Source organism: Pelecanus crispus, chromosome 11 (genome assembly GCF_030463565.1).
Source record: "Pelecanus crispus isolate bPelCri1 chromosome 11, bPelCri1.pri, whole genome shotgun sequence".
NCBI lineage: Eukaryota > Metazoa > Chordata > Aves > Pelecaniformes > Pelecanidae > Pelecanus > Pelecanus crispus.
Window position 1 is genome coordinate 4,978,066 of NC_134653.1, and position 17,021 is coordinate 4,995,086.

The following is a 17,021-nucleotide window of genomic DNA, read 5'->3' on the forward strand; positions in this document are numbered from 1 at the left end:
GCAGAGCTAGCAGGATACTTTATTTTTTCTTAACTCATTTTATAAGGTTAGAGAACCCTCAAACATACATTTGTATTGGATTAGGCAGAAGAATGCAGTGCACAGAGTTAATTAGCTATCCAGATATCATATAGCTTTTGTAGCTGTCATTTCTAAGAATGAAAAGAAATATAATGATATATTGTAAAGATTATGAAGGAAGATTGGTATGTATGAGGGATATTACTTTAACTGAAAAAACATCAGAAAAATGTCCTAGTTTCTGTGTAGTTCCAAAGCTCAGTATATGGAACAAAACATCCAGGGGAATTAATTACTTTTTTGTTGAGGTTTTTTGTGAGCTTTTTAAATCCCAAGGAAATCTATGTGCAGGAGGGTATCAGTCATCTATACACAGAACTACATAAAGTATCTTCAGAGACCCCTCCAAATACATTGATTTTTTATCCAGCAGCAGTGTATCAATATTTTAACCACTGACAACAAAATGTAGCCTTCATTATGAAGTATTTTTCTGTGGGTAACTAAACCATTGTGTATCAGAGAAAATAAATAGTTGCCTCCCCACATCTTCTGCCTATGCAGAAAGTGAACTCCTCAGATCGCTCTGGCAGAAGAGCGTTGGTAAGAAATTTAATGTATTGCTCCCTCCTCCCACCAGCAGCTGTCTTATCTAGCCCCATTTTGCATTATCTGAGCTTTTTCTCTTTCTTTTAACCCCATGATGAGAAGACTCCTGAGCTTTCCAGGCCAGGACTGTGCTCATTTCCAGCCTAGCATTTATTCGTGGCTGGGTTATGCCCATTTGTCCCTCCGCCAACAGCATAATTTGATTAAATAGCTCTTCTACCTGGCATTTATCTCATAGCAACCACCTTCCAGCCCAGCTATCATTTAGCTAGACTAAACAAACAAAGGTTTTTGGGGGCATGTCTCCGAGGGGGCGAAAAGTGCCACCAATACGCTGCCCCCTCCCCCCCCCAATTAGACCCCAGTGAGCTGGTCTGGTCCAGCACTGGGCTGCTCCGAGTTGGGCACAGAAACAAGCTCCCATCCCAGAAGATCTTATGGGCAGAACATATAATAGTATACTTTGAACTCCACAGTCATTGGGTTTTTTTTTTCTCCACCTCCTAGCTGGTTGGTTTATTCGGAGCATCCTTTTTAATGCAGCTGTTCAGCCAGTTGGGTGTAAAGTCCATTCCTGCAAGTCTCTCAGCACACAACTGGCTGGTAGTATTAACACCGTTGACTTGAAAAGGAAGCTAGGCACGGTCTACCCTAAAGGCCTGGAGATCTTCCACTGGTTTGTTTCATTAATTTGTCCTTTTGAAAAAGAGAGCCTTAATTATAAGCTTATTTTTGTTTATACTTCTACTTAGGTTAAACTAAAGGAATGCATTTCGTTCAGCCCAAGGTAATTTTGCTCCTAACTGTTCTTCTAGAATATCTTAAATTACTTATCAGCACCGCAGCTAAACCAGTTCCACGGCTTGCCAGTTTGGTGTTTCTCCAGAGCAGAAAGCTGCCATCTACCATACAGAAATTATCTGAGCTCTGCATGATTAGTAGCATTTTTTACAATCTATATCTAGAGAGTTTAAAGTACTTCATAATGATACAACTCCCCAGCAATATCTATATCCTAAGTAGCACTGCAGAGTCTCTACTGCAACTGGCCCAGCCCTGGGAATCTAAAACAAATACCCCAAAGTATCTCAGGAGAACCTCTTTCATGATTGTATTCAAAAGTGAGTTAGACCTAAAGATTCAGGCTTATCCAGCCTGGCCCTCCTTGTGCCTGTGCAGTCCTTTTCATCATGAACACAAAATGTTACCCACTGTGGCTTTTTTTTTTTTGCCAATAGCTCTTTCTCTTCTGAACTGCTCTTTCTTCTCCACACCTGTGCCACAGTCATAATTGCTATTCCACAGTGTTTTTCTTACCCTACATCATTTGGTTTCACAGCTTGTGGAAGAAATACATGTTCTTCCATTTTACTGCCCAGCCTCCAGTCATTATTATACAAGAAATCCCTCCTGCTCATCACACCTTGTTCACAACCTGGATTAGGAGAGCTCCTTTCATTACACTGCAAATAACAACGTGGTGTTATTTTGCTTTCCTGAAAGCCATTAATCCATTAATCTGAGCTACTTAGGGGCATTAGAAGTGGAAAAGCAGCTCAGTTCTCTTGTGCATTTGCTGCAAACTTTGGCTTTTTAAACCTCTCACCCTTGGCTTGTGGCTGTCCTGGAAACACGGTGGCAACATGGGAATTACCATATGGTGCAGCAGCCTAAACGACGAGGATGAGTGCTGCTTATCCACCTTGCACTGCACGTCGTGTGTGACACTGTCACCCATGAATGAGACTAGCTGTGCCACTAGCAGGGTGTTCCCACAGGTATAATTGCACCTTCTCACCGCCCTGAGCAGCGTGCCTCTGCTCCAGACACCTGGGGTAGTGCACTCACCAAAACCTGTGATGGGATGCAGTGCACTTCAAAATGTCCAGGAGAAGCAGAGGACAGGCCTAAAAGCCCGTGGTGGTAAGGAATAAGACACACCTAAAAGACTTGGATAGGGTGAAGGGATAATCATGATGGCTCGGTGCAGCTGCATGCAGGTGGGCAGAGACCTCAGCTGGGAAGGGAGAGGGTAGGCTGGGGCTTGGCTGTGCAGTTCTCCTCCTTCCCACCATTTCTGTGAAGTGTGGTTCAGCCTTGGCTGAAGATGGTGCCAAAGAGCTGATGTTTCTCCTCCCTCCCAGAGACGGAGGGCAGGAGAAGTCTTCCCTGGGCTCCCCTCTGAAGGTGCCCAAGCCACCTCTCAAACATGACCTCCTAGCTGGCTTGCCTAGCAGTTTAGAGGGCAGCACAGCCTAGAGATGGAGGTTTACTCTTTTAATATAAATCCAGTCAGGACATAAAGCCAGCTCTGAGCTGGACTTACATGTGATGTGAAAATAAGTCATTTGTTCCTGGGTCATTGACTTTCCTCTGGCATGGATTAATCACATGAGGTTTTTTTTGTTGTTTATCTATCAGCTTTCTCAAGGGGACAGTGGGGGTTTTTTAGTTTGTTTGAAGTCAATAGGCACAGTCAATTTGGCAGAGATCATAAGACCGCAATGCAAAAGCAGCAATGAGACTTTGCACCTATCTGGTTTTTTACAAGTTTTTCCAGAGACTATTCTTACCCTTAAAAATGACCCAAACAGGACAAGGATTGAGACTTATTTTTGCTGATGATGGAGAGCCCTATAGCAATCCTATTTCATGAATAAACTGTATTAACCTGTTGCCCAGCATGGTGAGTCAGCAACATTTGGTAGCCAGTAAATTCAGATTTCAAGGCTATGTCAAAATGGGCAAAGGGGAACCCTGGAAAGACAATCACTGCTGTGACAAGCTCCTGAATGGGAAAGTACCTGTTTAATCACATGCTCTTTCAACATCTCTGAATCAAGCAAGGTAGGACCTGACACAGGCTTCTATAACTACATCCTGAACTTGCCTGTTCATGTCAAACTAAAGTAGACTGTGTTTATTACAAAATAATCTGCAACTGAGTTGTCTCTGAAGGTCAGAGCAAAGGCTAGGCAAAGGTGAAGTGAGATAAAAATGCTTCTGAGATAAGTCAGATGATGACTCTCAGAATGTGTCTCATACCACCACGTGCACCGAGATCCACTTATCAGTCAACCCAGCATCAATCACAGCAACATCCTCAGAGACAGGAGGCATTTGATGTGCCAAATATTTCTAACACCCAGTTATTTACACCCAGTGCAGTCAGTAAACTCCCTTTTGAAGATGGCAGCTCTGCCCATAGGGAGGGAATCGCTCATTTTAGAGTTCTGAATGAAGCCCTGAAGATGCTGTAGTACACGTCTGTGCAAACCATATAGCCTCCTGCCCTCACTAACAAACACCATCCAAATAGCCCAGCTTTCTTCACCATCATAATCTTCTCTCAGCACATCCTCTAGGATGCTATCACTTTTCTGCACCATCCTTACAGGAGAACCATTACAAAATTTTCCTTTTGCTTGTGTCTTTTTACCAGCTGCTGCAGAAGGGTGGGTGCTGTTTTTATTCATGAGCCATGAGCTGGTGTTTTGGAAATGATGGTACTTTAACTGCTTACAGTTGTGGAACAACAGTATTTCTCTTACAAAAAGCCTGGCCACAAGCCAGCAAACAAGGTGGACTTCTAAAGCCTTTATAGGGGGCAAATTCCTGCCTTTCTTAGAAACTCCTTCTGACCCACCACAGGCAGAAACAGGCAGTGCTTGCTCTTCGCAACACAGAAAGAAAGATATTTTGAACAAAACCTTAAATTGTGCCAAAGTTAATTCAGCTGCCAGAAAAGATCTGTCATACAATATACGAATAGCCTTTTCACTCTCTTTCCCTTTTGTAAACCAACTCTGACATCTGCTTTGGGATTTACCTTTTCATTGTAACTTGCTTTTATTTATTCTGGTGTAGGAGCCCAGGAACATTACTCATTTAGAAGTCAGTTATTACTTACTATTACAACAGAGAAACTAGCTGAAATGCCTGGCAACGTATGCATTAAATAATTTGAACCTTAGACAGTTCAGCCAAGCATTTATCTATCACATGAATCGTGTTTTTCAGATTAGCATACTTCGCTGCCTTTGCCTTCCACTCCTCCTCCTTCATGACAGAAGGACAGTCCCTAAATCATGTGACTGGACACAAAAGATTGCACACTGTGAAATGCTCCTATTTCCCACAGACGTGGGACAAACACATCAAGACAGAACTCAAAGCCAACCAGAGAAGAACCAAAATGAACCTTCTTCCCTCCTTCTCTACAGAGACATGGGCCCTTTTGCTTATTTTCGTAGCCCTCCTGGTAGCGTGAGTAAAATATTCTTTATTGGTTCTTTGCTCATGCCATTTTCCTGTTCTTGCCATTGTTCATTTTCATGCAACTAGTCTGCCGAAGAGCAAACAGGTAGGTGTGATTTCCAGATTTCCAGCATCTAACGAGGCTCTGGGAAGTAGCAGAGGAGTCTAAAGACCATACAGGTGTGTGATCTTGCTCCAAGGTTTGGAGTGTTCCCATGCACTGTTATGATCTTGCTGCTAAGCATCAAAGCAATAATTGAATAATAATGGTGCCAGGCATTTGTTACCAGAAGGGTGCTGGCTTCAGTGAGGATTGTGATCCGTTAGGTTATTTTCTACAGAAATACAGTCTAAGGAAGGCTCTTCTTCCCTGACCGAGGCTGTCCTATGGAAGGGAGCAGGCAGTAGATGACCCTACTGCGTGACTTGCAAAGGTGGAGAGCAGCAGAAAGGCACCAGAAAAAGAGCATTCATGGGATCAGTTCTTATTCTTCCTGACTCCTTCTGTAGCGCTCAGGTAGGATGCTCCACGCACAGGCACCTGGACCAGGAGGGACACTTTGCAGAAGTTAGATTTGCCACACGCCTGCAGGGACAGCATCCCACGCCAGTCCCCACAGCCCACCCTTGCTGGGGGAAGAAATGAAGCCCAGAGCAAGGCCAGCTCTCTGCTCCTGGCTTTTCAGACAGACTCCATCAGGCAGAAGTGTACCCCGCTGCTTCACAGGAGCCATACTAGTGAGAAAATGCTTTTGTCCACTTTGCTGATGTTGTTCGGCGCTGCAGTGTAGCGGGGCTGGCTGAAAACCCCCTTCTGCTGGGACATACAGCATCTCTGCTGGCAGCCCCTGCCAACAAGGCTGGACTGACAAACTTTGTAGTGTTGACAAGCCCTTAGGCAGAGACAGCATGTTGCTAGCCATAAACTTTAATGATTAATGTGGTGCACACGAGCACAATCCATTTGTCTGCCCTGGCAATGCTCCAACCACCACAGTTCAGTAAGCTCTGAAACTTTTAGCCTTTTTTTTTTTTTTTTTGAACCCTTTCCTGTGATTTGGATCACTCAAAAGCCTGTTTGGGGCAGACTCTTGAAAAAATAAAAACCAAACAAACCCAAAATCCCACCCTCATTATTGACCTAAACCCTCATATTTCAATAACTTTGTGGCCATCTAAGGTTGCTGGTTACCACACTCCCACCTTCTGCAGCCACTTGCAATTTTGTTGTGGCAAAAGGGACAAAGCCAGATCTTTGTGCTCTGATATCTGAGCTAAAATAGAAATTTCACTGCTCATTAGCACAGGGAGGTTATTCGGATGCTTCTTGTCCATCTGGGGCAATGCTGTTCCAGTTCACACATGAAGGAATATCAGACATTTCTGGTTCAAATCCATGGTGAGAAGTAATGCTTATTCTCTGGTTTTAAACTGAATGGTCCTTCTTAGCCTGCAGAAAACTGTGTCACATTTTAGTCCTAAGAGCATTAGACTGCATTTTCCTGGCCGTGTTTCAAATGGATTAAAGCCTAGCCTATGTTCCTATAGCATTTCTGGGCTTTGTAACCAGCCCAACCTGGCATTTCCTAGTCCTCCTGCAGCCCTGGCTACCCATAAACATTGCAAATGAGAATCCACAAACATTTTATACCTAGTACTGAATTAACCTTTGACAGAAAAGGTTAAACATTGACAAACTGAGCTCTGGTAAACCTTTCTGCACCTGCAAGCACCCCATTCCCTGGTTTTTGCCTGCTCTGTTTGGACCATGAGGTCTGCTTTTGTCCTCTGGCAGAACCTGTGCTGGGGGGACAGATCTCATTTGGGGTCCCCCAGATTTAGAGAAGTATTACTAATTGCAAGGGATCCCCCCTAAGTCTCAGCCTAGACTCTGGCTTTTCAGGAATCATCCCCAAGATGGTGGCTGAGCAGCTGACTGCCATGTAGCCCAAAGAGGATCTCTGATAACATCCCTCTGCCAAACCTCTGCAGTTTTACATCCCTTCTGCAATGAACCACTCACTTGGGAAGCTGCAGCTACTAACTAAAAACAAATATTTTGAGGAGCTCTTTCAACACAGCCAAAGACAAGCTTCAAAGGACTGCAGCCCAGGCCCTTGTTGAGAAACAGAAGGCCCCGAGGTAGAAGTAATAACTTTACAGCTGCCAAAAAGGGTGCTTCAGAGGAAAGAAATCTGCAAAGCTGTCAATAAAATCTAAAGAGAAAACCATCAAGACAAGACTTCCTGACGCACCACTGAGCTAACGCCGGGCTAAGGGGAGGGAGAGCAATAAATGAAATTAAAGTGCAGCTTGACAAAAGCCCTGTTTGGGACATCACTTCTGGCACTGCTTTGATTTCTCTTCAATAAAAACATGTAAGCTTGGTGCTCCTTCTTCCAGCTCCCTTTTCTGCCTCTCCTTTGGTTGGCAACAAGCTTCTCTTTTGACTTTTGCTACAGGCTTTGAGGTCCTGTTTGCACCAGAGCACCTATGCCTTTAGGAGACAGCTGCTTTTACATCAGACTGACCTCTCTGGAGCTCTGTGTGGCAGCAGTGAGCCTTTCCATGTTTATTAAGTAGTTTTTACAGGGCATTTTTCTTTTGGGACACTTCTTTACAGCTCCCAGATCAACCTCCTCTACTTAGAGCCAAAGGGACATTGCTGCAGTCTCCGGGTTTAAGAGAGCTCGCAGCCCCAATGCCATGGTGATGTAGCACGCTGTTGTCCTTTCTGTCCCACAGATACGGGACCTGGCCATTTGGTTTGTTCAAGAAGCTGGGTATTCCTGGGCCAAGACCTCTGCCTTTCTTCGGGACGTGCCTGGAATATCGCAAAGTAAGTGACTGAAGCCTTCCTGGCTCCAGAAATATCCGCCTTTGCTCATACAGCTGTAGCTAAACGGATACATGGCGATGATAAGTTATCTCCAAATGCCAAGCTCCGCTCTAACGCAGAGGTTGTGCAAAGGCCAGCGTGGGATAAGGGCTCAGTAACACAGGCCTCAGGGCCTTGCCTTTACAGCATCTCCAAACAAGCACTTGCGGGTGGCTGATTTACAGCCGCCCTTTGCCAGCATCGAACAGCTCATTCACAGGCACAATGGACATTTATGCCGCCTTTCATGACGTTTTTGGAAAGGAGGAGAATTCGGAAGGCAGCTCTGAACATCAATTTACAGATATTCCTCCCAACCCATCATCTCCAGCATCATCCCCTCAGCTGCATCCTCTTTGAGATAATTTTTAAATTTCTTTCCACAGGGTTTCTTGGAGTTTGACAATGAATGCTTCCAGAAATATGGGAAAATCTGGGGGTGAGTATGAACCACTGATGTATTCTGAAGGTAAAACTAGAATCCATACAAAGGGGAGAAAAAATTAATTAGGAAAGCTCCCTTTTCTCTACCTGCAGCCCTGATGGTCCCAGCATGATGACTACAGCAATGACAGGGTGCTCATGGTGGCTTACGTTAAAGCCTGATGATTGCAGGGCTGTGCCACTGTCATGCTATATGGACATTTCTTTGACCTATACTATGAAAGCTATTTTAAAGCTGATAACAAAAGGCCCTCACCTGCTCCTGACAAAATCAGCCGCAAACCTATTATTTACTTTATGGAGAATCTGGTACTGGGAGGTCAGGTTCCTCTGGTTTACCAACAGCGGAGGAATGTGAGTGACTCCCAATACTGAGTGAAGCAGCAGATCCAAAGTCTTTTGTCTTCCTTGTGCTGCTGATCCTTACCTGCTGCAGTGGGAGCTAGTGCCGCTATCGTTGCTCTGCTCTGGACATCTCCTGTGGCTTTTATTGCTGCTGTTATAACTTGGGCTACAAACTTGCATATCCTCTATAATGTATCTGCTGGTCCCTACAGCAGCTTTAAAAAATGACTCTGGAAAAGATGTCTTTACATAAATGGGGAAAGTTCATAAATCCACTTAATCTACATCTGTTCCAGGAAAGCATTCAGAACTGGCAGCTTAAAAAGACAAAAACAAGGGTTGCATTTCATCTCCAAGGATATTTCAGTGCTGTCAGCCCAAGTCTCCAGGCACCCAACTCAAGAGCCTGAAAGGGGTCGAACAAGTTTCCTTCTAATACTGTAATGTGTTTAAGTGCCTGGAAAAACACAGAGTCAGGGGAGAAAGTGAAGACACTTGCTTCATTTAGTATCTGGGCCTTTGAGGGACTAAGCCCTGCTTGTTTCCCAGTGAATTTGGAAGGTGTTTAGCCCCCTTTATCATTTACAAAACCAGATGGGAGAAGGCCTGGGAGTCCTTTTCCATATCTACTTTCTACATTTTTGTACTTAGGCATCTGCAGAACAGCAAGGCTGGTGATGGAGGAGCATTTGTTTAACATTTTGTTTCATGGGCATCAGCCGAGCCTTGCACTTCAACTACCTTGGGTTATTTATTTGTCTCCTCTTCTCCCCCTGCCAGGATTTACGATGGCAGGCAACCTGTGGTGGCTGTCATGGACCCCCAAATCATTAAATCTGTGCTGGTTAAAGAGTGTTACTCCACATTTACCAACCGGAGGGTAAGAGCAGAAGCATCGTGATGTACCACAGTGTCCAAAAAACAAAGTACAGGAGGAGACAAGCATGCCAAGCATGTAGCAGGGTTCCCATAAGGGATGAGTGACTGCACTATAGGGATTACTGTAAATGGCCACTGTATGTCACTGTTCCCCTGCCTTATAGGCTGGGGACTGCATACCCAGGCTAGCAGAGGAAGCTGTTTGCCTGCACATCAGGCAAATTCTGCTCTCACACCTATATATATATATATGGATGAATTTGAGTCCATGTGAGCATGCAGGAATCTGCAAGGGTCCAGCTAGCACATGTGCCACCAGCTGAGATGCAGGCTCTGGGTGGCCTGGTTAGGTGTGGGTACACACACACACACACGAGTGTTGGGCTTGTTGGGTTACTTGTCCTGGATATGGAAGTGGTATCTCACAGCTGGTTTACTGCAGGAAAGGGGATTATTTATGTATGTATGTCTTGAGAGAGGCTGTTTGTAAGGCCTTAGCCTGCTTGCAATAGTAATGCCCCTGAAATAGCCTGGGCAGGGACTTGCATGCTACATTCCCATCCTTGCAAGGAAGCCGCTGTCTTTTCTGGGGTTAACACCTTGCCTTTTTCCCCTCTAGCACGTAGATCTAGCAGGGGTGCTGAACGACGCGCTCTCATTAGCTGAAGACGAACAGTGGAAAAGGATTCGTACCGTGCTCTCTCCAACCTTCACCAGTGGGAAACTAAAGGAGGTAAAACAGAGGAGCAGGTACAAACTAAATCAGAAAGTCAGTAGACACTGTTTTCAGGCTGAGACTGTCACAGGGGTCCGATTTCTTTAGTCAGAATCTGGCAACTAAGCTGGCCTGTTTAATTTATGCCTAATTTAAAGTGAAAAAGGCTTAAAATAAAACCTTAGCAGAAAGATCTTATTTGTAAATATTCATGAAACTTCCTGTAGTCTTTCTAAGCCTGTATTAAAGGAGTAAAGTGTACTATACTTAAGTGACCATCTCTGGTTTGTTACAGATGTTCCCTATAATGAAGCACTATGGGGAAATTTTGGTGAAAAATGTTCAAAAGCGAGTGGAAAAGGACAACGCTCTATCTGTAAAGGAGTAAGTAGCTGCTAGGAGCAGCAGGCTAAGCAGCAAACCTTGTTAGCAAGTGCTGTGGTTCATTTGTTACTGGCAACAAAGATCACTCGCTGGGAAACCAGACCTCTGAAATGAGGAACAGGGCTAGCCGAAAGCCTGGCTGGAAATTTGAAGGCAAAATTTAAGCTGGGGGTGTTAGTAGTGAAACTTCCTAGAGGCAGAGACCCAGAGAGAAGTCTTCTAAAGGGAATTAGATGGGGAGACAAATGCTCCAGCACAGCTTTGTGAATCCACAGGTCCAAATAACCCCAAATCCACCAGGAAACCCCAGTTTTCCCTGTACACCACCTTCTTATACCTCAGGACACTGGGGTTGCTGGCCTTTCTGCTCCACAAACAGCACTGTGATATGCTGATCCATCACTTACCCCATTACTGGGGGGAATGGGGACAGAGGCTGTAGTGTGGCCCCAGGTGTCTTGTCCTCACCTGTGCCCTCCATATGGGCTCTGGAACAAAACCTGGGTATTTCACCCCCAACTTCAAAGCACAGATACAGAAGGGGCACCTGCACACCAGCAGTCACACACCAGCAAAGCTCTGCCCTGCCAAAAACCCCATAAGGAGGGTGCTTGGACAGTTTGTAATATTATAGAGCTGTGCTGGGTTGAACAAGACCATTTTCATGGCATGGTCAAAGCAAGGTGTGTTACCCCTCTCCAAGAAGCTAACATGCTCAAGAGCCACGTGTTGGCCTTGCAGTAACCCGTTCATGTAGCTACATGCTGTTTTAAAATCCGCAGAAAAGCTGTCCGATTTCAAAACCCATGCAGGCTTGAAACGAAAGCTCTCTAAAAATCTATCCCTTTCACTATAAGTGCTTTTCAGTTACCATATATCCAATTTTCTTTTCAAAACCAGGGCAGGAGGTCTTACAAGAATTTATATTTGAATGTCACATAGGCATTAGGAAAAAATATATTCACTTGGTCCAAATATTTAACCACAGACTATCTTTTCCATCTTTTCTCAGCATCTTTGGGAGCTACAGCATGGATGTCGTCACCAGCACTTCGTTCGGTGTGAACATAGACTCCATGAACAACCCCAAAGACCCCTTTGTCAGAGAGATGCAGAAGTTGGTCAAGTTTGACTTTTTTGACCCACTCTTCATCTTGACATGTAAATGACTTTTTTGTTGAAAACTTCATTCAGGTGTCAGAGTATTACTAAAGTGTGACTTTAGCAAGCATATCAGACTGGTGCATCCTATACATTAACCAACCAACTATTGCTTAGATAACTTCACTAGCTAGGATGGAAGTCCTAATGGCTCTTGTCTCATTGTTTCCTCAGTTAGCTTAATGCTAAAACTCTGGGAAGGAGATGGCTAAAAATTTCCTCCACCTTTGACATCCACAATGCAAGAAACATACGAACGTCCCAACCAATATCCAAATAAGTGCTGTAAAATGGTTCAAGGGTTGAAAAGCAAGTTCAGCTGTGAGGCTTGAGGAGAGTAGTGCTATCTGAAATGCATTTTCTGGAACAGAGTGTGGAGTGGGGACTGTAATTAGATGCAATTTCCTAGCAGTGCAATAGCTTAGAGTGATGGTGATGGAGATGGACCTTAAATCACTTTGCAACCTTAAATCAACATTAGATACCTTGCTAAATCAGAAGGAAAGCTGTGATCTGGGCATAGAGGAGGTTCTGGTGCTGTAGATTTTAGGAATCTATACACAAACTCAAGATCCAGTGTCTAAAATGAAGGAAATGCTCTGAAGCATTGAAAATGTTTGCATGAGGACTTGAAAACGTTTGCATGAGCATAGCATGGCAGTGAATAGCTCAGCCTGAAAAAAAGAATTCAGAATTGACAATATTTCTCTTCTGAGCCACATTCCTGCCATAGTGCTGTACAATACAGAGAAGTAACCTGTCCCTAGGAAGTAGTGCCTTAGAAAAAGAAGGTGGCATATGCTTTGGTCATCTCTTGAAGCAATGACTATAGCCAGCTCAGTCATGCCCAGTTGACAGGAACCTGGGAGAGGGTTGCATCAAGACAAACTATCCCGAGAAAGAAGAAAAAGGGCAAAGCCCAGGCTTTGCCCATGTAAAGAAATCAAGAGAGGAAATAATTTCTCAGTAGCATCATTACTTCCTCAGTAACATCCATAGCTATCTTACATGAGGTGGAGTTTGTTTACAGTGTGTGATTTTTTTTTCTCAATTTGTTTTTCAGTTGTATGTCCATTTGTTATTCCTCTTTTGGCCAAGATGAATGTAAGCTTCTTCCCCAGTGATGCTGTAGATTTCTTCATGAGATCCATCTCCAAAATTAAGCAGGATCGTGAAAAGGAGACTCATAAGGTAAGCAAGCATGAATTAGCTAGCAATTGTGGCAGAAAATGCACTGAAGTGAAATATAATTAGGGTGATGATATAAAGGTGAAACCAAAGTACAATGACTCAACAAAACTCTGAATCTACTTAAGTGTAAACACTTGATTTTAATACTGTCAGAAAAGCCTCAGCTGACCAGTCCTGGCAGAGAAGCAAGTGGACTTTGTACATCCATGATCTGAACCTAAATCCAGATAAAGGCTCAGTAGAATTGAACTAAGCTTGGGTTTGCACAACTTGTAATAAGTCAGAGACTCCCTGAAGAAGATTAGGCAGAGGATGACAGAGAGCAGACTAAGCAGCACAAGAGCAGCAATACCACCTTTCAGGGTTGCGCCTTCCCCTCCCACTTTTCAAAAATTAAAGCTGCTTCCTGGCAAAATTCTCCCTTTTAGAGTTTGGATCCCTTTCCCAAAATTCATTCAAGACGCTGCTCAATGGCTTCACAAAAAGGACAGATAGGTTTCCAAAATAAAAAGCAAGTGTTATGTTTTTCAATAAGGAAGTCGTGCATTTTGGGGATGCTTTCAGTTTAAAAATTGTGCTTAGGCTATGAAATCTGCTTATCTGAGTCCTCCAAGGGACCTGTCACCAAAGAAACTCTCCTGCTTTTCTTCTCAGGGCAGAGTAGATTTTCTGCAGCTGATGATCGAATCCCAGAACTCAACCAGTCACAGCAGCAATGAAGCGAATCACTCACATAAAGGTAACAGCATCCAAATACTCATCACAGCAACAGGGGCCGTGGGAGTGAGGAGAATATAGGGGGCTGTTTCCCAGAGAAAGGCTCAGTGGGTCACCACCATCTCCACTGACCAGCTCCAGGCAGAAGCCTCTGTCCCTTGTTGCCAGCACCAGGGCTAAGGGGAATCCCCCAGGTCCTCTGCCAGGGGGTAGGACTGCCATGTCCACCATTTATACCTGGGAAATCATCTGGCTCCTCTATCAAATGACTTTTTCCAGACAGATAGCAGAGTAACTATAAATGTGTTATCAGAAAACAACCACAACAAACCTGCCTCAACCCCCACCCATTGCTACCTGTTCCTTGCTGACACCACCAGCCAACACCGATTTTGCTCATCTCCCCACGTCCTCTCTCCTCACAGCCCTGACCGACACAGAGATCCTGTCGCAAGCATTCATCTTTATATTTGCTGGCTACGAGCCCACCAGCAACATACTTTGTTACCTGGCATATGAACTGGCCACACATCCTGATGTGCAGCAAAAACTCCTGGAGGAAATCGACACAGTTTTACCCAACAAGGTAAGGGGATGTTGAGTGATGGTGCAGAGCCTCTGACCCTGCTGTCCTCCTTGTTCGGTCAGGACAACAAGAAATCTTTAGCTCCTAAACACCCTCCTCCTGGGATCTTCCAACAGCTCTAAGAGACACACACACTGAGAACTCAGCCCTGTAGTGATTTTCTTTTGGCAGCTGAAACCTTCCAGGCCACCCCACTGCACAAACCCATTTGCCCTACTCTGTACCCGTGCAAAACTGGAAGTAGATTTCCAGTCATTTCCATCACTCAGAAATGGAAAATGAAATGGATAATGCAATTTCTACCTTGCATTTTGTTCTTCAGTGAGTCCGAGTCATAGCTGGGGCAGTAGGGGTTGGCGACACTCTGGTCTCAGCAGTCATTTTAGGACAATCCAATCCTCATGCCAACATACCTGGTCACGCTTTCTCCTGTCGTCCTACAGGCTCCTCTCACATACGAAGCCATGATGCAGTTGGAATATCTGGACATGACAGTGAGTGAAACCCTTCGGCTCTTCCCCATTGGGGGACGGCTTGAGAGAGCCTGCAAGAAAGACATAGAAATAAATGGAGTGACCATTCCCAAAGGAACTGTTGTTATAATCCCACCATATATCCTGCACCGCAACCCTGAGTACTGGCCAAACCCAGAAGAGTTTAGACCAGAAAGGTACAAAAAGCATAATGAAAGGGAAGAAATATCATGCTGCTTTTTCCTCCCATAGTAATTAAGTATTAGACTCTGATTAGCTTCCTAATTGTGTTCTTCCTATCTTTTTACAAACAATACCGATGAGAAATTGCAGGCTCATGGGAATGTCATTTTAAGAAGAAAATGAGCTTTGCACTTAAAGCAGGGTTTCAAACATAATCTTATTGGAAGAATAACACTGATACCTCACAACATCTTGTACACAGTTTTTAGGCTTGCTGACAGAGTGGGTAGACAGAGAGTTTTTTGTAATTGCTAGCCATCTTTCTGTATAATATTAATTGCTGAACCTGTTTCCATCACACAGGCTTTGCTACAAAATGTACCAGAGCTGATCCTTCCAGAGTTGCCTTCCCTCTTTGTTTTCAGGGACATGATAACTTTTCCCTAGCGGGTTACTTTTATAATTGGTATCAACCTCTCAGTCCCAGCAAGACTGAAGCCATAGGCTGCTCCTAACAGACAACCCCTGGTTTCTCTCTCACTAAATACAACTCATAGGAAGTATCAGTAATTTTGGGAGAGCATGTAGATTTTCACATTGCTCCTAACTTCTACTCTGGATGGACAGAATTAAACTAAACACTGAAGTGGGATCCCACCCCATCCTGGACAAGGGCTCTGACACAGCACTCGATTGCTGAGGTGTGCTGAGACACCTTAGCAAAAAAACCCCAAGTCTCTGTAGGGCAGCAACAAGAGATCTCTGGATAGGTGATACAGATACGTAGCTTTTTGGTTTTTTGCTGCCTTCATTTTTTTCCTCCAACCATGTCATTATCCAGGTTCAGTAAGGAAAACAAAGACGCCATAGACCCGTATACGTACCTGCCCTTTGGAGCTGGTCCCAGGAACTGCATTGGGATGCGGTTTGCTCTCCTGACTCTGAAAGTTGCCATCACCATCCTATTGCAACATTTCACCTTCCATACCTGCAAAGAAACCCAGGTGAGGAGCACATTACATTTTGAGCCAGGTGCCTGGTTTCTCACCATGGGTGCTAACACCAGATACTTTGCGCTTTCAGGGGAGGTACGCTTTCAGGCACTATGGATCAAATTATGTCCAAACTATGGCCAAGTTTCTTTCCTTTAATCTCTACTTATTTAATTTGTTTATCTCCAAGTGTGTTTTTCCTCTTATTGTTGCAGATCCCTCTCAAGCTGAGTTCACAGGGACTCTTAAGACCAGAGAAACCGATTATTCTGAAGTTAGTCCCCCGGACCAACACTGCACCTGCAGAGGCATAAAACCCAGTCGCATCTGCGGCAATTCCCTGGCGTCTAATGAGTGCTGTGTTAACAAAGGGATCACACATCGCAGGAAATCTCTCCTACACGTACAGACACAGAAGAGCAGCTCTAGTTAATTCTGGAAGCAATTACTACATATTTACTAATAAACATAGCTGTCAGAAATGTAATGTGGATCAGTGGGCAGTGACAATACACAGGCCCCTTAATTTTGATTGCAGAAAACAAGAAATAAATCCAAATGAGAAGCTGATCATCCACTTACTTCTAAGGGAACTTCTCCATCTGGAGAGAAGGAATTACTGTCGCATCCAAGAGAAACAAGGTGTGATGGAAATTCAAATTGCCAGACCTTGCCGGGCAGGGACAGGTGACATTCTTCTTGGTGTATTGATGCTTGAAATTTCATGTGTTATACTTGAGACGACTGGTGTGAGACTACATCCTAGTTACGAAACCTCTCTTGTGCCATGTGTTAATTAAACTAAAGTGTGTACAAATACTGTCATTAAAAGCATTTGAGAGCTGCTCTGTGTTGTGTATAGCGGCTGATCACTTCCTATTTGAAAACCGTATTCAGCCTCAACCCTTGAAATTATCCACGTACGTTGCTTTCCACTTAATTTAATGAATCTGATCCTTCATTTAATGCGATCAAACCCTCCTATTTGTACAGTATTTTACAAACACTATAACTCTCACCTCTTAGTTTGATTAAGAGGTTGTCTTCAGTTCAGTACTGGCCAACCCTTTTCCACGCCAGAGTGACAGAGGACAGATTGCAGAGAGCTGCAGGAGCAGCTCGCAGGAGGTGATGATAGCACGGCAGGAGGGCCACTGCTCCTGGAGAAGTTGTCTGGACACAGCTT

The 17,021-nt window shown here is 44.3% G+C and overlaps 1 protein-coding gene across 1 annotated transcript; it reads left to right on the forward strand.

Annotated features, from left to right (window-relative positions):
* The first annotated feature begins 4,825 nt into the window (after positions 1 to 4,825).
* On the forward strand, positions 4,826 to 16,149 carry LOC104035981 (cytochrome P450 3A29). Its single transcript, XM_009489436.2, has 13 exons — positions 4,826 to 4,896; positions 7,633 to 7,726; positions 8,152 to 8,204; positions 9,335 to 9,434; positions 10,053 to 10,166; positions 10,444 to 10,532; positions 11,545 to 11,693; positions 12,757 to 12,884; positions 13,539 to 13,623; positions 14,027 to 14,187; positions 14,631 to 14,857; positions 15,685 to 15,847; positions 16,051 to 16,149. Exons 1-13 carry the CDS (start codon positions 4,826 to 4,828, stop codon positions 16,147 to 16,149), a joined length of 1,533 nt encoding a protein of 510 aa, XP_009487711.1.
* Positions 16,150 to 17,021: the final 872 nt, after the last annotated feature.

Excerpts from the sequence above, each read along its gene's own strand:
- LOC104035981 (XM_009489436.2), top strand. The coding sequence starts at position 4,826 with ATGAACCTTCTTCCCTCCTTCTCTACAGAGACATGGGCCCTTTTGCTT. Across the intron at positions 4,897-7,632 it reads TTCGTAGCCCTCCTGGTAGC|ATACGGGACCTGGCCATTTG; the intron begins GTGAGTAAAATA and ends TCTGTCCCACAG. Across the intron at positions 12,885-13,538 it reads GTGAAAAGGAGACTCATAAG|GGCAGAGTAGATTTTCTGCA; the intron begins GTAAGCAAGCAT and ends TTTTCTTCTCAG.